Source organism: Lathamus discolor, chromosome 20 (genome assembly GCF_037157495.1).
Source record: "Lathamus discolor isolate bLatDis1 chromosome 20, bLatDis1.hap1, whole genome shotgun sequence".
NCBI lineage: Eukaryota > Metazoa > Chordata > Aves > Psittaciformes > Psittacidae > Lathamus > Lathamus discolor.
Genome location: NC_088903.1, coordinates 5,737,740 through 5,758,359, shown reverse-complemented (window position 1 = coordinate 5,758,359; position 20,620 = coordinate 5,737,740). Strand labels below are relative to the sequence as shown.

The window sequence follows — 20,620 nt, the reverse complement described above, 5'->3', positions numbered from 1 at the left end:
TGTTGTGGAGCCCCTTGAGAGTTGGGATGGGGAGAATTGGAAGCACGTAAAACCATCTGGTTAAGATGATAAGATCAGTTAATTAACTCCAGTACAACACTGCTTTTAGTAAGAACAGCAAGTGGAATAACAAGAGGAGAGAATATAAAACTAAAGCATGCCTTCTGTTCTCCTGCTGGATCTGGATCCAGCTTGTACTCTGCCTCTGGGTCTGTGCCTTCCATCCTCACAAATGGTGCCTGAAGAGGTACGTAGCGGAGAGCCGTGACTTGGTGACTGGTGGGGAAGCCCAGCTGAACCCTGACAGAGCTGCAGCAATTAACTGGTATCTGACTGAGGTAGGCGGCTGGGAACAGGAACATGGGAAACTCACTATGCCCTGAGCACAAATTGGTGTTCAGAGCACTAGCAAAACTCTTAGAGAAGAAGGGGGTTACTGTGAATGAAGACAGGCTGAAAAGGCTTGTTAGTATGGGTCTCGACCCATGCCCCTGAGACGACATCAACTAATATTTATCAGAAGGGAATATGGGACAAGACTGGGGTGCCTCTAGGATGCAGCTACAAGGGATGACACGGTGGCCCCCACATTGCTGGCTGCATGGCGCTCAGTCTATGAGGCACTTGACGGGGCAGCGCAGGAGGCACTGGCACCATCAGCCCCTCCTGTCCCAACAAACAACACTGCGGACCCTCTCGACCCATGGCCAGTAGACCCAGAAACTGAGCCAGATCTATTCCCGCCTGATCCTGGCATTGGCTGTCATGAGGCACAAGCTTTGCCGGTGCTCCCACACGCTCCCGCGTACCGATCAGTGCGAAGATGTCTGCCGGCAGGCTGCGGCAGCAAATGAGCCAGGTGGAGATGACCCTTTTGATCCCGGACCAATCGACCCTGACAGAGACCTGACCTCCACCCCGCTGACCCGCACGGTATGTGGAAACACATCACAGAAGAAGGGAAAAACCAAGGTGCTGCGAACCTGCCCCAAAACCTGAGCGCTCCACATCCCGTCCGCCACGAGGCGAATGGCGGGCTGGACGGCGGGGGGGAAGATGGTGCTCCCGCGGGAGCCGAGCGGAGACTGCGGCTGCGGTGAGACAGGGGAGTCCTGAGATTTAAAACTTGTTGGTGGCTGGGTAATTAGTAAGCATTGCTAATGAAATTAGGGATAACACAGCTGAGTCGCGTTGGTGGTGCAGCCAAAGGGTTAACAAAGCGCGGGACCTAACACCTGTGCAAAGCTAGCTACATTTGTAACCCTCGGGATGGCATCAGCCAATCCAAGGGGAGGCTGAGCCCGCGCAAACCAAGAGAACCGGCGCAAACCGGCTTTGCGGTTTGGACACGGTCCAAGGAGTAACTGAGCCTGCGCAAGACCGAAAGTGTACCTGCTGTGAGGAAGAGGAGGCGTTACCCTTCATCCCCACGACCCCCTATGACCACTACCAAAAAGCACTGCGCATGCGCAGTGGGAGGAGTTGATGCAAATAAATTAGCATACGAAGCGGGGAACAGGTTATGAATATGTATAGAGCCTTCATGAATATGTAACCACAATGCTATATATGTTTGAAGGACGGGCGGCTGCGGCGTGCGCGACTTTGGGGGGGGTAGCTGCGTGGCGCCCAGCGCCGCAGAAACATGCGTACTTCCTGGGGCTGAGGGGCTGCACAGGCCTTGCCCCGCGCGTCAGCGGCTCCCCTCCGGCCGAGGGGCTGCGCCGGGTGGCAGCGGGACAGGGAGCTGCGGAGCCCGGGCGCGCCGCCCCCACCTCCCTCTCTTGCACGGCGGCAGCAGCAGGCTCCGGCTGCTGCCCCCATTGCCCGCCCGGGCCTGGCCTTTGTGTGCTCCGGCGGGCACGGGTTGGCGCTGCGCCCGCCAAGATGCGCGCTGCGGGGCGGCGGGGGGTCCACTGCTCCCGGTGAGAGGCGGGGGGAAACCCAGCCTCTGCCGCGGAGCTTTTCCACCCGCAACAACAGTCTGTTAACAGAGAGCGATTCACACGCGTGTCGTGAACCCTCCTCAGCAGTCAACCACTGTGCTGAGGCTGGAGAACATCCATGTATTTTACTGCCCAGAGGAAACTCAGGCTGTTCATTCCTGCAAGTGATGCAGGTGGCGGAGCTCAGACTCGGGGGCTGTTCCGTTCTGCTGCAGGCGACCATTTTTCCTGCGGCGATTCCTGCCTTGCACCGCGTTGAACACCCCGGGCGCAGTGGATCCCGACGCCCTGCGTCCTCCAGGGAGCAGCCGTGGGGTGATGAACACATAAAGGTATTAGGTTTTGCAAATCGTAGCTGTGGCTATGTGGATATAACTGCACGAGTGCACAGTAACAGAAACAAAGCTCGCAAAGGACACAAGATTAGACAAGTGGAAAATGGTTAGAACACTTGAGCAAAACAGAGCTACATAGCAAAAGAATTTATAAAGGTAAAAGAAAGAAGAGGGGCACACACACAACACATTTCATATAAGAAGAGCTAGTGCCTGGAAAACATAAAGTACTTTTTAGCTTAACTTAGGTTATAGAAAGAGAACAGTGTTTATGTTGTAAGTCTGTGGAATTTAGTGGCCCCACTAAACACGAGTTAATTGTTTCACACTAATTTTCTTTTTAGCTTCAAAGAACAGTGTTTGTGTTGTAAGTCTGTGGTGCGATAACAGGATTTAGTGGCCCCATGAATGAGTTATTTCACACCATCCTTCTACTTACCAGTTAGAGACAGAGCCTCCCAAACATCTGCTAGCTTGGGATACTCCTTGCCTGCCTGTCCTGCAATTAATTGTGCTGGAAGGTCACACTGTGTTAAATCTTTGCTAGTTAACAGAAGAATCACACATATGGCTGGTTTCAGCTGGTTGTGTGATTACTGGGGCATCCAAGTGTCCCAGAGGTGAAAAGTACACTGTGAGGAACACTGCTTACTTCATCCTCAAGAACCCTGCCCCAAATCACCGCAGAGCAGTGTGCAGATGCCAAGAGGAGGAGACTTAAAATAACAAGTTCCTGGAGCTACTTATAATATTCCCTTCCTATACGTGGGAATTATGAATATGTATGTGACTAAAGCAATAGTGAAAGTATATAAACCTGGAACAAATACTAACCACTTGCATCTCTGGCTACAGTCATGTGCCCAGCACTGTTGCTTTTGCTTTATTGACTATGCCGCTCAATAAACCTTATCTAGTTTAGAGAAGTGAGTTCGTATTTCACACATGGGGTATCCAGAGCAGCCAAGGGCCTGCAGCATCCTGCTCCAGGACAGGGACCATTGCTCCAGATCTCAGGCACTCGGGAGCCGCAGGGCCATACATCAGCCCACTGTCCTTATGGCAGTGACTGGTTGGGATCCGATGCTCAACCAGCTGAAATGAGAGCGAGGACATGGCAGCAATGGCAGAACAGCAAGTACACAGCAAGCCAGGAAACAGCGGCCAAGAAAACAACAGAAAGGAAACAGCATCCAAGGAAAGTCTCATCGGCTCCTCCATGGCCCAAGAGCTTAACTCGGGTGCTGGCATCGCCACCATCACACTTACGTTATGCCACTCTCCCCGGAATCGTCCTCCTCTCCGGAGCCCTCCCCATCGTAGAGCTGGGTCAGGGACGCCTTCTGCCAGGCCTCGAGGGGCTGGTGCACGTACTGCAGCCACTGGGGTTCCGCCAGAGGCGACTCCTGAGAGGGCTGGGAGGGCAGGGGTTGGAGAGGTGAGAAGCAGGCACGGGGCAGGGAGCGGGCAGACGGGAGGAGCTGGCGCCTGCTCCTGCCTTACCTCTTCCTCGTCCCTGTCCGTGTCCTTGCTCCTTCGGCACCACTTGGGCCGCAGGTCCTGAAAGCGCCTGGAAACAAGCGGGAGCAGGGGGATGAGAAGCGAAGGATGAACTCCTCTGGTGCTGGGGGAGACGGGGGGCTCTGGGCAGGGCTGGGCGCTGCTGGAGCAGAGCCTGTTGGGGCAGGGCAGGGCAGGGCAGGAGTTACCGCCGCAGCCGCAGGCACCATCTGCTGCTGCCTTGGGAATCCTCGGCAGGTTTCTTGGCGCAGACCTGGTGACGGAGAGCCAGAGACTCAGAACACGGGGGTTCCCCACGGAACACTGCAGCACGGGGGAGCCGGAAGGCTCTTCCTCCAGCCCAGCCCCTTCTACACCCGTGCAAAGGCTGTGCCAGCAGCCACGCCTTTAGGAAGGGCCCCCCCATGCCTTCCTGCCCAGCTCCCCGGTGCTCCCTGCCTCTGCAATGACCCAGACCTCCCCATCTCAGCCTTGCTGATGTCCGCCTTTCTCCTCTGCAGGGACCCCCCCACCCCTTCAACCGCTGCCTGCAACACGCACGATGCCTTCTAAAGACATGAAAGCTCATTTGTGTCTTTGGAGGAGAAGGGCCCCAAAGGGAGGTTCAAACTCTGTGGGCAAGATGGGGCCCCTGCCGTGTGCCCTGGCATGGCCCCGACCCACCGGAGCCGCGGCACCATGAGGAAGGGCTGGGTATGGGCTCAGGGCAGGGAGCAGGGGCATTGCTGCGTGGCTGGAAGCAGCGGGTGCTGCAGCAGAGCAAGGCCAGGCCAGGAGCTGGGGAGGGGATGCCTGGGGCGAGGGATTGCGGGATAGAGCCCGGGAAGGGCTGATGGCAGAGGCTGTGCTGAGAGGGAGCCGCAGCCCTGCCCGAGGAAGGAGCTGCTGGGAAGCTGCCCAGCAGAGCTGGGGACAGACCCTGGCAGGAGCCAGGACCAGCTGCTCCCAGCAGCTCTGAACCCCTCCGAGCTGCAGGGTGCGGGTACCCCAGTGAGCTCCAAGTCTGGGAGAACATCTCCTGTGCTCCGCAGCACATCCACAGGCATCCGCAGCAGCACCCGGGGCCCATGAGCACTGTGGGGGCAACCCCCGGTCCCTGGGCGCTCCAGCCCCAGGGCTTGGCTGGCAGTGCTCTGCCACACGAGTCCTTGGCTCACCTTGAAGCAGCACAGCACCAGAACTGCAGTGGATGTGATGAGGGTGATGGTGGCGGACAGCGAGAGCGCCAGCAGCAGCCTGTGGCCAGAGGTGTGCTTGGCCACCTCCTGGGAGAAAAGGAGAGCGCATTAGGGTGGAGAGGAGAGGAAGAGGAGGCCCCTTCCATTCCCACTGTCCACACAGGCAGCAGTGCCCCGCTCTCTCGTACCGTCTCTGCAGGCTCCCAGTCCATGCCCTTGGCCTGGGCACGGGGATGCGAGGTGCCGGCATCCTCCTCCCGCACACACTGCTCCAGGAGCTCAGAGGGCTCCGGGTCGCGCTGCCTCTCGCTCAGCAGCTTCAGGAGCAGCCCCATCCTCGAGACCATGCTGGCGCAGGCCGGCTGGAGCTGCGGCAGGCCACAGTCCTCGCGCACGGCTCGAGCCGCGCGTGCCGTGAACGCGCGCAGGGCTCGGTCTGGCACCAGCCGGTGCAGGTGGCGTCTGAGCAAGGAGTCAAAGGGGGTTGCTCGCGTGGCCGCGCTGCCCGGGGCGCTGGAGCTGCCCGGTGCCGTCGGGACGGGCGGTTCCTGCTCCTTGTGCTGCCCGTGTGTGCTGGTGCTTGCAGGGGCGCTGGGTGGGCTCCCGCCCCGAGAGGAACGCTCTGCTGCAGCCGTGGCCTCTGGAGCGCTGCTGGCAGCAGGGGGGCCGTTGTCAGCCAGCAGAGCATAGAAGAAACGCTGCATGGTGCTCAGTCTCTGCTCCGCTCCACTCTCTGCTGCCGGGAGCTCTTCCTCTGCACCCTTGGTGCCCACTGTCCTCTCACTGTCCTGCAGCTTGTGCTCCTTGCTGGTGCCAGCAGAGTCCGGAGTCGGAGCTGGTGCTTCCTCCTGGGCTTCTGCCCCCTCCTCATCCTCCATCCCATCAGCCGTGTTGGTTCGTTGCAGGGCCTTGGAGCGACTGTGACTCCAACCAGCCTGGGCCAGATGCGGGGCCTCTGTTGGGTTTGGTGTAGGGAGCTGTGCTGCAGGAGGTGCTCGCTGGTGGCCGGAGACAGGCAGGATGTCACTGGTGTCCAGCCTCTGGGCTGCTTCCCAAAGGATGGCTTGTGCCCGGGTCAAGTGCAGGCCAGGCTCATGCTGTTCCCAGCCCGTGGCTCTTCCTCCCTGCCCTGCTGGCACCTCCTGCCCCTCGTCGCTCTGCGCTGGTTGGGCGGTGCTGGGGCTTTTCAGAGTCAGGATGCTCACGGCCCTGTGCAGCTGGGTCTTGAGCTGTGCCACGAGCCCCTCTGCCAGAAAATAGAACCTCCCGGTGTCAGAGGAGCCGCTCCAGCCCCTGTGCTGAACGCTCTGCAGCATCCGCACCAGCTCCTCGGCGGTGTTGCTCTCCCGGCTCGAGAGGCGCTGAGGGGAAGGTGCCGACGCATCGGGGCTGCTCAGGCTCAGGACAGCCGCGAGCGTGACTGTGCTCTGCTCCGTGAGCGAGGGCTCCTTGGGCTGGATCTTCAACGTGGAGCTGCTCTTCCCCTTCCTGGGTGGCACGGCTCCCGTTAGGGGCCCTGGTGTCTCTGCCAGGGGAGCTGGAAGACACCGAGAGCACATCAGGGAGGAGAAGCTTCCTGGCAGACGCAGGCTCAGAGGGTTCGCTATAGCTGGGGGGCACGGGCAGGGCTGTGGGGCGGTTACCGCAGCGGGGAGCACTGGTGCTGCACACGCTCGCGCAGTCGAATCTGAGGGTCCTGCACGGGGTCTCGGTGCTGTGCTTGTGCTGGCAGAGGCAGCAGGCCGTGTCGTTGGACAGCTTGCTGTAGAACAGAGGTTGTGCACAAGCACTCAGCATCGCCACCCAGGGCAGCGACTCCAGCCCAGGCAGAGCACAGACACGCGGCGGGGGTCTGCTTCAGTCGCTGCTGCGGCTCTGGGAAACCTCCCCTCACCCGCAGCGTCCCAATGGACAGCTTTGTGCTGCTGGGTTCGCTCCCCACGCAGACCCCTTGTCCCAGCAGCTGGGATGTGCTGGCGCTGGGCGCCGGCCCCTGCACTCACAGTGTTTCCAAGCGGGATGTTCTCAGGAGCAGCATGAGCAGCGTCTGCCGAGTCACTCGTGTGGCACCCAGGTCCCTGCAAGGGTTTCAGTAAACACAGCACATTTGAGGGGGCGGCACCAGCCTCTGCTCCGGGGACAAGCCCAGTCCCTGCTGCTTGCGGTGCTGGCCGCAGGGGGATCCGCTGCTGCCTAATCCAGGAGAAAGGACGGAACCCCCTCTCTCCTTCCTGCTGTGCCCTGCTCCCAGCCGTGGCTCTGAACCAGGAGGGATCCTGCAGATCCCGTGGGAGACGGACGCAGACCAGTTCAAGCCCGTGCCCCAGCTCCCTGCTGCCTTTGCTGCCGGGACACAGCAGAACTGCTCGGCCTTTGCCTGGCTCTGCCGCTGCCTCCAGCAGGAGAAGGGTGGGAGAAGGGTGGGATTTGCTGCTGGATCTCTGCTTTCCTGGCCACGGGGCACCCAGGGACACAAAGAGCGAGCCATGGTAGGCTGTTAACAAGGAGTCCGTACTTACAGGTGCGTGACTGAAGGCAGCTTGAAGAACCACGTGTCCTCGATAACAGACAGGGGGTTATGGCCCAGGAGCCTGAAAGGAACCAACACCCATGTGAGCAGGGGGTGCAGGGTGGGAGCGGTGGCAGGGGCTCAGTGCTACGTGTGTGAGGAAGGGCCTGGGGTGAAGGTTCCAGGCCGGGGCAGATGCTGATGGGCAGATTCACAACATGCATCAGGTCCTGACTGTCTCCTGCCCAGAGAGCAAAAGCCCAGAAGTGCTGCTTCTGGAAAACGCAACCTCTCTTTCTTTCCTCCTCGGCTCACACCTTCTGGTGGCTTCCCTCCACCAGGACTTTCCCTCTTGCCTCACACTGCCACTGCCCATGAGCTTTGTCTCTGTTCCTGCACCCAGCCAGGCAAAGCCGTGGCCTGACAGAGCTGTCATTCAGCAGTGATGCTGCTGCCTATGCGGGGTAAGAGGTGAGCGGAGCACCGTGACAAGCGCCACTGCTCTGAGCTACCCTCAGCCCTAGGAACACTCACAGTGTCTGGAGGAACTGCATGCCGTGCCATGCCCGGAACGTGTCGCTCCGGATCTCGGCGATGAGATTTCCCTCCAGGTTTCTGGGGAAACAGGAGAGCACAGAAATGAGTTGGGTCTGACCCCCAGGAAGCTGGAGCGAAGCAGCACTGGTCTGCAGGAAGCAGCCCCATCCAAGGTGGAAGTGGGAGGAAGCTGCCATTTTCTCCCCTGCTCTTTGTTAACCTGTCCGGGAGAGATGAAGTGCACGTGTGCTGCGTCTCTGCCTGCTCCAGGACGCAGCAAGCCTCAAGGCTTGGCTTCTGCTCTGGCTGTGTTTGCACAAGCCATGGCCCCTCTGTGCTGTGGCCACCAGCCATGCCCTGAGCTCCTGAGCTCGGCTGCTCCCTCAGCAGCAGAAATGGGAGCTCTTGTTCTAAAACTAAGGGGCAGCAGCAGCAGCAGGTTCTAAATGCAAACGGGCTGCCCCAAGCCCACCAGGAAGCAAGCCCTGGAACTCACAGGGTCTCCAGGAAAGGAAGGTTCTCAAAGGCACGCGCCTCGATCGCCTCGATCTTGTTGTAAGATAAATCCCTGTTAGGAGGAGAACACAAAACGGCGGTGCCGTTTGCACGGTGCTGGTTCCTCTGAGGTGCTTGCACGCTGGCAGCAGAGACGTGCCACAGCGCTCATTCCACGCGGGGTTTCTCTCTGGCACTGGCTTGCAGTGGTGCGCAACCGGGGCTCACGCTCCCGGCCGCGGTGGCTGCAGCTCAGAGAGGTTCTCCCAGCTCTGATCCCACCGGGGGTACTTCAGGGCTGATTTTGCTCTCTGGTAACAGGGCAGGTTCTTTATGCGCGCCCCAAGCACCTCTTGCGTAAGGCCTCAGGGACCGGCTGTAACGCCCTGTGTGACCAGCATGGGGCTCTTTCCCTTCGCTCCCCAACGCCACCTCCCTGCAGAGCCCTGCTCTGGGGTGCGCAGGAGTCCTCTGCCCTGGCCCTAGAAACCAACCAAGAGGTTCCTTGTCCCAGCCTGAACTCGCGGCCTGGGCCTGCTCTGCCGCAGCCAAGGAGAGAGGAACCTTTGCGGGCAGCGCCTGGTGGCCGGCGCAGCCAGAGTCCCCGGCCCCATCGCGTGGGTGCATGGGAAGTGCCCGCTCCTCGCCGTGGGCGCTGGAGAGAAGCTGCCCCACGAGCAGCTCTGGGGCAGCTGAGCTGAGAGGGGCCGAATGCGCGAGCCTGGCCCTGGAGGAGGCGGCCCCGCGCAGGCCTGTGCAGGGAGAGGGCAGCAGCCGCCTGCTCCTGCTTGGCCGCGGGGCAGTGGGGGCCCTCCCCTGCACCAAGAGCCTGCTGTGCCCTGGGGGATCCCCGCAGGAATAGAGCCCTGCCCGGGGCAGGGGGGTACCTACAGGTGCCTCAGCAGGAGCAGCCCCTCCAGCGAGCGCCTCTTCACTGCCCGCAGGCCGTTGTGCTGGAGGACCCTGCAAGAGACAGACGGACACGGGCACCCGCGGCTCAGGGGCAGTGGAGCTGTCGGGGAGCAGCCCTGCAGCAGCGGCCCTGCAGCACGTCGGCGGGTCCCGCCGGGGCTCGGCACCCTCCTGGCAGGAGCAGGCGCCTGCTCCCGGCCTGCTGACCCTGACTGCAGCCCGAGCACAGGGATGGCCCCGGGGGCGGGAGGGACACAGCCCCCCGTGGAGCAGCTCTGGGGGCTCAGAGCCCTCCTTGCTGAGCGGCTCGGCCTCGGCTGCACGCGGCAAGCACTGGTGCGGTGCTCGGCACAGCCTCGGCTCGGCAGCCCGGCGGAGGGATGGGGATCCCGGAGCCCCTGCGCCATGGCCGGCGCTGGCGCATACTCACAGCTTCTCGGCCCACGGGTATCCCTTCCACGCCTGCGGGGGGATGAGGGCGAGCGCGTTCCCACTGAAATCCCTGCGGAGAAGCCATTGGCAGCGTCACCCCCAGCACGAACCCTTCCCCTGCCCCAGGGCTGTGGCCTGGAGCCGCCCCCTCGGCGCTGCCCCTCAGCCCCCCACCCGCAGCGGGGCCCTGGAGCCGCTCTCGGGGTGTCCCGGGGCAGCCCCCGGAGCTGCAGGGCACTCACAGCACGGAGAAGGGCCGCTGGCGGGCGGCCGGGGGCACGCGGGCCAGGGCAGCGCCGCTGCAGTCCAGCCGGCGCCCGCGGCAGCGGCAGGGCCCCGGGCAGGGCTCCAGGGGCCGGGCCAGGCCGGGGGCCAGGCCCGGCAGCAGCGGCAGCAGCAGCACCAGCAGCAGCAGGGCCATGGCGGGGCAGGGCCGGAGCGCCTTCGGTACCGCGGGAGGCTCAGGGCTGGGGATCCAACGCAGGAGCTCTGCGCCCAGCAGCGCCTCTGGGGCGGTGCTGGCCCTGCCGGGCAGATATAGCCCGGAACGCCTCGCCCGTCACAATGGGGCCAGGCCTGGCAGCGTGCGTCCCCACTGTGACATGGGACAGTCCCTGCCACTGGGGCTGCTTGCTCCAGCGTGGGGAAAGCTTCGGGCCCCGTGCGTTGGCTTGGAAACAGCAGCGTCACTTCCAAGGGACACCTGGAAGTGCCGCTGTCACACCCAGGCCCTGCGGGGAACTGCTGGGCACCTCCTGCTCCGTCTGGATGGCAGCGGGCTCCAAGTCAAGGGGATCGATTCCGTCTCCAGCCTCGCACACCCTCAGAACGCTGCAGGGTGCCAGGGCAGCTCTTGGGCCCTGTTCAGCCCCAGAACACGCTGTACTGGAGCAGGGATGCAGCCGTGCACCCAGCCCCTCACTGACACCCCCGTGCCTTGCTCACAGGGCCTCCAGGCACAGCCTGGCTTTGCTCTGAAGAACAGGGCAGGGCTGCAGAAGGCAGAAGTCCATCAACTCCCAGGACAACACAACAGTTGTATTGGCCTAGAATGTCCAGTCTAAACATAAAGTCAAATCTTCATGTCTGATCTGAACCTACTGTCCAATCTAAAGCTAATGTTGAATGCAAACCTAATGTGAGACCTAAACTCCAGTTAAAACAAATGGTGCTTTGTACCAGAGAAATGACAGAACCCCCTCTCTCCTTCCTGCTGTGCCCTGCTCCCACCCAGGGCTCCGAACCAGGAGGGATCTGGCTGATCCCGTGGGAGACGGATGCAGACAAGCTCAAGCCTGTGTCCCAGCTCCCTGCTGGCTTTGCCGCCAGGACGCAGCAGCGCTGCTGCGCACAGGACGAGCGGTGGATGGTGCTGGGGCCTTGCTCTGCTCCACGCTCCGCAGGGCACTCAGAGCACAGCGAGGGGCTCCTGGAGGGCGGCCGGGGTCCCGCGGGCCAGGGCAGCGCCGCTGCAGCGCAGCCGGGACCCACGGCAGGGCTCCAGGGGCCGGGCCAGGCCCAGCAGCAGCGGTGCCCTGGTGGGGCAGGGCCTGGCTCAGTGCTGGGGATCACCAGCAGCAGCCCTGGGCTGCAGGGTTGAGGCTGCTGCGTCCTGGACGCTGTCACAACGGAGCTGCTCCAGAGAGTGCCCTCTCCACAGAGCCGCTGTGAGCATCCCCAGTTCGAGGTGGGGCTGTGCTTCCCGCCGGGAGCCATCCCAGCACGGCGAACAGGCACCAGAGTGTGTTTGCGCTTCACCTCCCTGGTTAAAACCCTCACCCCCCATCACAGATCTGCTGAAGCAAACCACCCTTTTCCTTGGTTTGGTAGATTACACAGGCCCCACTGCTCTCAGTCCAAGGGGGATCTGAAACCATTCCTGCGGCTGTGCCCTGAGCTCTCCCAGTTTTCCATCAGGGAGGTTGAACAATCTGAGCAGGGGTTTGTTATCCTCGTGATTTGGGGAGCTTGATGCGCGCTGCGGGGCGGCGGGGGGTCCACTGCTCCCGGTGAGAGGCGGGGGGAAACCCAGCCTCTGCCGCGGAGCTTTTCCACCCGCAACAACAGTCTGTTAACAGAGACCGATTCACACGCGTGTCGTGAACCCTCCTCAGCAGTCAACCACTGTGCTGAGGCTGGAGAACATCCATGTATTTTACTGCCCAGAGGAAACTCAGGCTGTTCATTCCTGCAAGTGATGCAGGTGGCGGAGCTCAGACTCGGGGGCTGTTCCGTTCTGCTGCAGGCGACCATTTTTCCTGCGGCGGTTCCCGCCTTGCACCGCGTTGAACACCCCGGGCGCAGTGGATCCCGACGCCCTGCGTCCTCCAGGGAGCAGCCGTGGGGTGCCCTGAGCAGCCAGGGGCCTGCAGCATCCTGCTCCAGGACAGGGACCATTGCTCCAGATCTCAGGCACTCGGGAGCCGCAGGGCCATACATCAGCCCACTGTCCTTATGGCAGTGACTGGTTGGGATCCGATGCTCAACCAGCTGAAATGAGAGCGAGGACATGGCAGCAATGGCAGAACAAGCAAGTACACAGCAAGCCAGGAAACAGCGGCCAAGAAAACAACAGAAAGGAAACAGCATCCAAGGAAAGTCTCATCGGCTCCTCCATGGCCCAAGAGCTTAACTCGGGTGCTGGCATCGCCACCATCACACTTACGTTATGCCACTCTCCCCGGAATCGTCCTCCTCTCCGGAGCCCTCCCCATCGTAGAGCTGGGTCAGGGACGCCTTCTGCCAGGCCTCGAGGGGCTGGTGCACGTACTGCAGCCACAGGGGTTCCGCCAGAGGCGACTCCTGAGAGGGCTGGGAGGGCAGGGGTTGGAGAGGTGAGAAGCAGGCACGGGGCAGGGAGCGGGCAGACGGGAGGAGCTGGCGCCTGCTCCTGCCTTACCTCTTCCTCGTCCCTGTCCGTGTCCTTGCTCCTTCGGCACCACTTGGGCCGCAGGTCCTGAAAGCGCCTGGAAACAAGCGGGAGCAGGGGGATGAGAAGCGAAGGATGAACTCCTCTGGTGCTGGGGGAGACGGGGGGCTCTGGGCAGGGCTGGGCGCTGCTGGAGCAGAGCCTGTTGGGGCAGGGCAGGGCAGGGCAGGAGTTACCGCCGCAGCCGCAGGCACCATCTGCTGCTGCCTTGGGAATCCTCGGCAGGTTTCTTGGCGCAGACCTGGTGACGGAGAGCCAGAGACTCAGAACACGGGGGTTCCCCACGGAACACTGCAGCACGGGGGAGCCGGAAGGCTCTTCCTCCAGCCCAGCCCCTTCTACACCCGTGCAAAGGCTGTGCCAGCAGCCACGCCTTTAGGAAGGGCCCCCCCATGCCTTCCTGCCCAGCTCCCCGGTGCTCCCTGCCTCTGCAATGACCCAGACCTCCCCATCTCAGCCTTGCTGATGTCCGCCTTTCTCCTCTGCAGGGACCCCCCCACCCCTTCAACTGCTGCCTGCAACACGCACGATGCCTTCTAAAGACATGAAAGCTCATTTGTGTCTTTGGAGGAGAAGGGCCCCAAAGGGAGGTTCAAACTCTGTGGGCAAGATGGGGCCCCTGCCGTGTGCCCTGGCATGGCCCCGACCCACCGGAGCCGCGGCACCATGAGGAAGGGCTGGGTATGGGCTCAGGGCAGGGAGCAGGGGCATTGCTGCGTGGCTGGAAGCAGCGGGTGCTGCAGCAGAGCAAGGCCAGGCCAGGAGCTGGGGAGGGGATGCCTGGGGCGAGGGATTGCGGGATAGAGCCCGGGAAGGGCTGATGGCAGAGGCTGTGCTGAGAGGGAGCCGCAGCCCTGCCCGAGGAAGGAGCTGCTGGGAAGCTGCCCAGCAGAGCTGGGGACAGACCCTGGCAGGAGCCAGGACCAGCTGCTCCCAGCAGCTCTGAACCCCTCCGAGCTGCAGGGTGCGGGTACCCCAGTGAGCTCCAAGTCTGGGAGAACATCTCCTGTGCTCCGCAGCACATCCACAGGCATCCGCAGCAGCACCCGGGGCCCATGAGCACTGTGGGGGCAACCCCCGGTCCCTGGGCGCTCCAGCCCCAGGGCTTGGCTGGCAGTGCTCTGCCACACGAGTCCTTGGCTCACCTTGAAGCAGCACAGCACCAGAACTGCAGTGGATGTGATGAGGGTGATGGTGGCGGACAGCGAGAGCGCCAGCAGCAGCCTGTGGCCAGAGGTGTGCTTGGCCACCTCCTGGGAGAAAAGGAGAGCGCATTAGGGTGGAGAGGAGAGGAAGAGGAGGCCCCTTCCATTCCCACTGTCCACACAGGCAGCAGTGCCCCGCTCTCTCGTACCGTCTCTGCAGGCTCCCAGTCCATGCCCTTGGCCTGGGCACGGGGATGCGAGGTGCCGGCATCCTCCTCCCGCACACACTGCTCCAGGAGCTCAGAGGGCTCCGGGTCGCGCTGCCTCTCGCTCAGCAGCTTCAGGAGCAGCCCCATCCTCGAGACCATGCTGGCGCAGGCCGGCTGGAGCTGCGGCAGGCCACAGTCCTCGCGCACGGCTCGAGCCGCGCGTGCCGTGAACGCGCGCAGGGCTCGGTCTGGCACCAGCCGGTGCAGGTGGCGTCTGAGCAAGGAGTCAAAGGGGGTTGCTCGCGTGGCCGCGCTGCCCGGGGCGCTGGAGCTGCCCGGTGCCGTCGGGACGGGCGGTTCCTGCTCCTTGTGCTGCCCGTGTGTGCTGGTGCTTGCAGGGGCGCTGGGTGGGCTCCCGCCCCGAGAGGAACGCTCTGCTGCAGCCGTGGCCTCTGGAGCGCTGCTGGCAGCAGGGGGGCCGTTGTCAGCCAGCAGAGCATAGAAGAAACGCTGCATGGTGCTCAGTCTCTGCTCCGCTCCACTCTCTGCTGCCGGGAGCTCTTCCTCTGCACCCTTGGTGCCCACTGTCCTCTCACTGTCCTGCAGCTTGTGCTCCTTGCTGGTGCCAGCAGAGTCCGGAGTCGGAGCTGGTGCTTCCTCCTGGGCTTCTGCCCCCTCCTCATCCTCCATCCCATCAGCCGTGTTGGTTCGTTGCAGGGCCTTGGAGCGACTGTGACTCCAACCAGCCTGGGCCAGATGCGGGGCCTCTGTTGGGTTTGGTGTAGGGAGCTGTGCTGCAGGAGGTGCTCGCTGGTGGCCGGAGACAGGCAGGATGTCACTGGTGTCCAGCCTCTGGGCTGCTTCCAAAGGATGGCTTGTGCCCGGGTCAAGTGCAGGCCAGGCTCATGCTGTTCCCAGCCCGTGGCTCTTCCTCCCTGCCCTGCTGGCACCTCCTGCCCCTCGTCGCTCTGCGCTGGTTGGGCGGTGCTGGGGCTTTTCAGAGTCAGGATGCTCACGGCCCTGTGCAGCTGGGTCTTGAGCTGTGCCACGAGCCCCTCTGCCAGAAAATAGAACCTCCCGGTGTCAGTGGAGCCGCTCCAGCCCCTGTGCTGAACGCTCTGCAGCATCCGCACCAGCTCCTCGGCGGTGTTGCTCTCCCGGCTCGAGAGGCGCTGAGGGGAAGGTGCCGACGCATCGGGGCTGCTCAGGCTCAGGACAGCCGCGAGCGTGACTGTGCTCTGCTCCGTGAGCGAGGGCTCCTTGGGCTGGATCTTCAACGTGGAGCTGCTCTTCCCCTTCCTGGGTGGCACGGCTCCCGTTAGGGGCCCTGGTGTCTCTGCCAGGGGAGCTGGAAGACACCGAGAGCACATCAGGGAGGAGAAGCTTCCTGGCAGACGCAGGCTCAGAGGGTTCGCTATAGCTGGGGGGCACGGGCAGGGCTGTGGGGCGGTTACCGCAGCGGGGAGCACTGGTGCTGCACACGCTCGCGCAGTCGAATCTGAGGGTCCTGCACGGGGTCTCGGTGCTGTGCTTGTGCTGGCAGAGGCAGCAGGCCGTGTCGTTGGACAGCTTGCTGTAGAACAGAGGTTGTGCACAAGCACTCAGCATCGCCACCCAGGGCAGCGACTCCAGCCCAGGCAGAGCACAGACACGCGGCGGGGGTCTGCTTCAGTCGCTGCTGCGGCTCTGGGAAACCTCCCCTCACCCGCAGCGTCCCAATGGACAGCTTTGTGCTGCTGGGTTCGCTCCCCACGCAGACCCCTTGTCCCAGCAGCTGGGATGTGCTGGCGCTGGGCGCCGGCCCCTGCACTCACAGTGTTTCCAAGCGGGATGTTCTCAGGAGCAGCATGAGCAGCGTCTGCCGAGTCACTCGTGTGGCACCCAGGTCCCTGCAAGGGTTTCAGTAAACACAGCACATTTGAGGGGGCGGCACCAGCCTCTGCTCCGGGGACAAGCCCAGTCCCTGCTGCTTGCGGTGCTGGCCGCAGGGGGATCCGCTGCTGCCTAATCCAGGAGAAAGGACGGAACCCCCTCTCTCCTTCCTGCTGTGCCCTGCTCCCAGCCGTGGCTCTGAACCAGGAGGGATCCTGCAGATCCCGTGGGAGACGGACGCAGACCAGTTCAAGCCCGTGCCCCAGCTCCCTGCTGCCTTTGCTGCCGGGACACAGCAGAACTGCTCGGCCTTTGCCTGGCTCTGCCGCTGCCTCCAGCAGGAGAAGGGTGGGAGAAGGGTGGGATTTGCTGCTGGATCTCTGCTTTCCTGGCCACGGGGCACCCAGGGACACAAAGAGCGAGCCATGGTAGGCTGTTAACAAGGAGTCCGTACTTACAGGTGCGTGACTGAAGGCAGCTTGAAGAACCACGTGTCCTCGATAACAGACAGGGGGTTATGGCCCAGGAGCCTGAAAGGAACCAACACCCATGTGAGCAGGGGGTGCAGGGTGGGAGCGGTGGCAGGGGCTCAGTGCTACGTGTGTGAGGAAGGGCCTGGGGTGAAGGTTCCAGGCCGGGGCAGATGCTGATGGGCAGATTCACAACATGCATCAGGTCCTGACTGTCTCCTGCCCAGAGAGCAAAAGCCCAGAAGTGCTGCTTCTGGAAAACGCAACCTCTCTTTCTTTCCTCCTCGGCTCACACCTTCTGGTGGCTTCCCTCCACCAGGACTTTCCCTCTTGCCTCACACTGCCACTGCCCATGAGCTTTGTCTCTGTTCCTGCACCCAGCCAGGCAAAGCCGTGGCCTGACAGAGCTGTCATTCAGCAGTGATGCTGCTGCCTATGCGGGGTAAGAGGTGAGCGGAGCACCGTGACAAGCGCCACTGCTCTGAGCTACCCTCAGCCCTAGGAACACTCACAGTGTCTGGAGGAACTGCATGCCGTGCCATGCCCGGAACGTGTCGCTCCGGATCTCGGCGATGAGATTTCCCTCCAGGTTTCTGGGGAAACAGGAGAGCACAGAAATGAGTTGGGTCTGACCCCCAGGAAGCTGGAGCGAAGCAGCACTGGTCTGCAGGAAGCAGCCCCATCCAAGGTGGAAGTGGGAGGAAGCTGCCATTTTCTCCCCTGCTCTTTGTTAACCTGTCCGGGAGAGATGAAGTGCACGTGTGCTGCGTCTCTGCCTGCTCCAGGACGCAGCAAGCCTCAAGGCTTGGCTTCTGCTCTGGCTGTGTTTGCACAAGCCATGGCCCCTCTGTGCTGTGGCCACCAGCCATGCCCTGAGCTCCTGAGCTCGGCTGCTCCCTCAGCAGCAGAAATGGGAGCTCTTGTTCTAAAACTAAGGGGCAGCAGCAGCAGCAGGTTCTAAATGCAAACGGGCTGCCCCAAGCCCACCAGGAAGCAAGCCCTGGAACTCACAGGGTCTCCAGGAAAGGAAGGTTCTCAAAGGCACGCGCCTCGATCGCCTCGATCTTGTTGTAAGATAAATCCCTGTTAGGAGGAGAACACAAAACGGCGGTGCCGTTTGCACGGTGCTGGTTCCTCTGAGGTGCTTGCACGCTGGCAGCAGAGACGTGCCACAGCGCTCATTCCACGCGGGGTTTCTCTCTGGCACTGGCTTGCAGTGGTGCGCAACCGGGGCTCACGCTCCCGGCCGCGGTGGCTGCAGCTCAGAGAGGTTCTCCCAGCTCTGATCCCACCAGGGGTACTTCAGGGCTGATTTTGCTCTCTGGTAACAGGGCAGGTTCTTTATGCGCGCCCCAAGCACCTCTTGCGTGAGGCCTCAGGGACCGGCTGTAACGCCCTGTGTGACCAGCATGGGGCTCTTCCCCTTCGCTCCCCAACGCCACCTCCCTGCAGAGCCCTGCTCTGGGGTGCGCAGGAGTCCTCTGCCCTGGCCCTAGAAACCAACCAAGAGGTTCCTTGTCCCAGCCTGAACTCGCGGCCTGGGCCTGCTCTGCCGCAGCCAAGGAGAGAGGAACCTTTGCGGGCAGCGCCTGGTGGCCGGCGCAGCCAGAGTCCCCGGCCCCATCGCGTGGGTGCATGGGAAGTGCCCGCTCCTCGCCGTGGGCGCTGGAGAGAAGCTGCCCCACGAGCAGCTCTGGGGCAGCTGAGCTGAGAGGGGCCGAATGCGCGAGCCTGGCCCTGGAGGAGGCGGCCCCGCGCAGGCCTGTGCAGGGAGAGGGCAGCAGCCGCCTGCTCCTGCTTGGCCGCGGGGCAGTGGGGGCCCTCCCCTGCACCAAGAGCCTGCTGTGCCCTGGGGGATCCCCGCAGGAATAGAGCCCTGCCCGGGGCAGGGGGGTACCTACAGGTGCCTCAGCAGGAGCAGCCCCTCCAGCGAGCGCCTCTTCACTGCCCGCAGGCCGTTGTGCTGGAGGACCCTGCAAGAGACAGACGGACACGGGCACCCGCGGCTCAGGGGCAGTGGAGCTGTCGGGGGAGCAGCCCTGCAGCAGCGGCCCTGCAGCACGTCGGCGGGTCCCGCCGGGGCTCGGCACCCTCCTGGCAGGAGCAGGCGCCTGCTCCCGGCCTGCTGACCCTGACTGCAGCCCGAGCACAGGGATGGCCCCGGGGGCGGGAGGGACACAGCCCCCCGTGGAGCAGCTCTGGGGGCTCAGAGCCCTCCTTGCTGAGCGGCTCGGCCTCGGCTGCACGCGGCAAGCACTGGTGCGGTGCTCGGCACAGCCTCGGCTCGGCAGCCCGGCGGAGGGATGGGGATCCCGGAGCCCCTGCGCCATGGCCGGCGCTGGCGCATACTCACAGCTTCTCGGCCCACGGGTATCCCTTCCACGCCTGCGGGGGGATGAGGGCGAGCGCGTTCCCACTGAAATCCCTGCGGAGAAGCCATTGGCAGCGTCACCCCCAGCACGAACCCTTCCCCTGCCCCAGGGCTGTGGCCTGGAGCCGCCCCCTCGGCGCTGCCCCTCAGCCCCCCACACGCAGCGGGGCCCTGGAGCCGCTCTCGGGGTGTCCCGGGGCAGCCCCCGGAGCTGCAGGGCACTCACAGCACGGAGAAGGGCCGCTGGCGGGCGGCCGGGGGCACGCGGGCCAGGGCAGCGCCGCTGCAGTCCAGCCGGCGCCCGCGGCAGCGGCAGGGCCCCGGGCAGGGCTCCAGGGGCCGGGCCAGGCCGGGGGCCAGGCCCGGCAGCAGCGGCAGCAGCAGCACCAGCAGCAGCAGGGCCATGGCGGGGCAGGGCCGGAGCGCCTTCGGTACCGCGGGAGGCTCAGGGCGGGGGATCCAACGCAGGAGCTCTGCGCCCAGCAGCGCCTCTGGGGCGGTGCTGGCCCTGCCGGGCAGATATAGCCCGGAACGCCTCGCCCGTCACAATGGGGCCAGGCCTGGCAGCGTGCGTCCCCACTGTGACATGGGACAGTCCCTGCCACTGGGGCTGCTTGCTCCAGCGTGGGGAAAGCTTCGGGCCCCGTGCGTTGGCTTGGAAACAGCAGCGTCACTTCCAAGGGACACCTGGAAGTGCCGCTGTCACACCCAGGCCCTGCGGGGAACTGCTGGGCACCTCCTGCTCCGTCTGGATGGCAGCGGGCTCCAAGTCAAGGGGATCGATTCCGTCTCCAGCCTCGCACACCCTCAGAACGCTGCAGGGTGCCAGGGCAGCTCTTGGGCCCTGTTCAGCCCCAGAACACGCTGTACTGGAGCAGGGACGCAGCCGTGCACCCAGCCCCTCACTGACACCCCCGTGCCTTGCTCACAGGGCCTCCAGGCACAGCCTGGCTTTGCTCTGAAGAACAGGGCAGGGCTGCAGAAGGCAGAAGTCCATCAACTCCCAGGACAACACAACAGTTGTATTGGCCTAGAATGTCCAGTCTAAACATAAAGTCAAATCTTCATGTCTGATCTGAACCTACTGTCCAATCTAAAGCTAATGTTGAATGCAAACCTAATGTGAGACCTAAACTCCAGTTAAAACAAATGGTGCTTTGTACCAGAGAAATGACAGAACCCCCTCTCTCCTTCCTGCTGTGCCCTGCTCCCACCCAGGGCTCCGAACCAGGAGGGATCTGGCTGATCCCGTGGGAGACGGATGCAGACAAGCTCAAGCCTGTGTCCCAGCTCCCTGCTGGCTTTGCCGCCAGGACGCAGCAGCGCTGCTGCGCACAGGACGAGCGGTGGATGGTGCTGGGGCCTTGCTCTGCTCCACGCTCCGCAGGGCACTCAGAGCACAGCGAGGGGCTCCTGGAGGGCGGCCGGGGTCCCGCGGGCCAGGGCAGCGCCGCTGCAGCGCAGCCGGGACCCACGGCAGGGCTCCAGGGGCCGGGCCAGGCCCAGCAGCAGCGGTGCCCTGGTGGGGCAGGGCCTGGCTCAGTGCTGGGGATCACCAGCAGCAGCCCTGGGCTGCAGGGTTGAGGCTGCTGCGTCCTGGACGCTGTCACAACGGAGCTGCTCCAGAGAGTGCCCTCTCCACAGAGCCGCTGTGAGCATCCCCAGTTCGAGGTGGGGCTGTGCTTCCCGCCGGGAGCCATCCCAGCACGGCGAACAGGCACCAGAGTGTGTTTGCGCTTCACCTCCCTGGTTAAAACCC

General features: G+C 63.2%; 2 protein-coding genes across 2 annotated transcripts; both read right to left on the bottom strand.

Annotated features, from left to right (window-relative positions):
- Positions 1–3,245: 3,245 nt before the first annotated feature.
- LOC136024078 (leucine-rich repeat-containing protein 37A-like) lies at positions 3,246–10,286 on the bottom strand. Its single transcript, XM_065699156.1, has 14 exons — positions 10,108–10,286; positions 9,864–9,935; positions 9,413–9,484; positions 8,523–8,594; positions 8,024–8,104; positions 7,500–7,571; positions 6,984–7,058; positions 6,624–6,742; positions 5,169–6,517; positions 4,960–5,067; positions 3,991–4,055; positions 3,785–3,851; positions 3,551–3,696; positions 3,246–3,376 (listed from the first exon to the last, which is right to left on the bottom strand). Exons 1-14 carry the CDS (start codon positions 10,284–10,286, stop codon positions 3,325–3,327), a joined length of 2,529 nt encoding a protein of 842 aa, XP_065555228.1. The 3' UTR covers positions 3,246–3,324.
- A 1,676-nt stretch (positions 10,287–11,962) lies between these two features.
- LOC136024077 (leucine-rich repeat-containing protein 37A-like) lies at positions 11,963–19,717 on the bottom strand. The gene is made up of 15 exons (XM_065699155.1): positions 19,088–19,717; positions 18,844–18,915; positions 18,392–18,463; positions 17,502–17,573; positions 17,003–17,083; positions 16,479–16,550; positions 15,963–16,037; positions 15,603–15,721; positions 14,988–15,496; positions 14,149–14,895; positions 13,940–14,047; positions 12,971–13,035; positions 12,765–12,831; positions 12,531–12,676; positions 11,963–12,355 (listed from the first exon to the last, which is right to left on the bottom strand). The coding sequence occupies exons 1-15, from the start codon at positions 19,264–19,266 to the stop codon at positions 12,304–12,306; spliced, it is 2,436 nt and encodes an 811-aa protein (XP_065555227.1). The 5' UTR covers positions 19,267–19,717; the 3' UTR covers positions 11,963–12,303.
- Between the last annotated feature and the right edge of the window lie 903 nt (positions 19,718–20,620).

Excerpts from the sequence above, each read along its gene's own strand:
- LOC136024078 (XM_065699156.1), bottom strand. The coding sequence starts at position 10,286 with ATGGCCCTGCTGCTGCTGGTGCTGCTGCTGCCGCTGCTGCCGGGCCTG. Across the intron at positions 6,743-6,983 it reads ACATCCCGCTTGGAAACACT|CAAGCTGTCCAACGACACGG; the intron begins GTGAGTGCAGGG and ends TCTGTTCTACAG. Across the intron at positions 4,056-4,959 it reads TGGTGCTGTGCTGCTTCAAG|GTCTGCGCCAAGAAACCTGC; the intron begins GTGAGCCAAGGA and ends CTCCGTCACCAG.
- LOC136024077 (XM_065699155.1), bottom strand. The coding sequence starts at position 19,266 with ATGGCCCTGCTGCTGCTGGTGCTGCTGCTGCCGCTGCTGCCGGGCCTG. Across the intron at positions 15,722-15,962 it reads ACATCCCGCTTGGAAACACT|CAAGCTGTCCAACGACACGG; the intron begins GTGAGTGCAGGG and ends TCTGTTCTACAG. Across the intron at positions 12,832-12,970 it reads TGGTGCCTGCGGCTGCGGCG|GCGCTTTCAGGACCTGCGGC; the intron begins GTAACTCCTGCC and ends GCTTGTTTCCAG.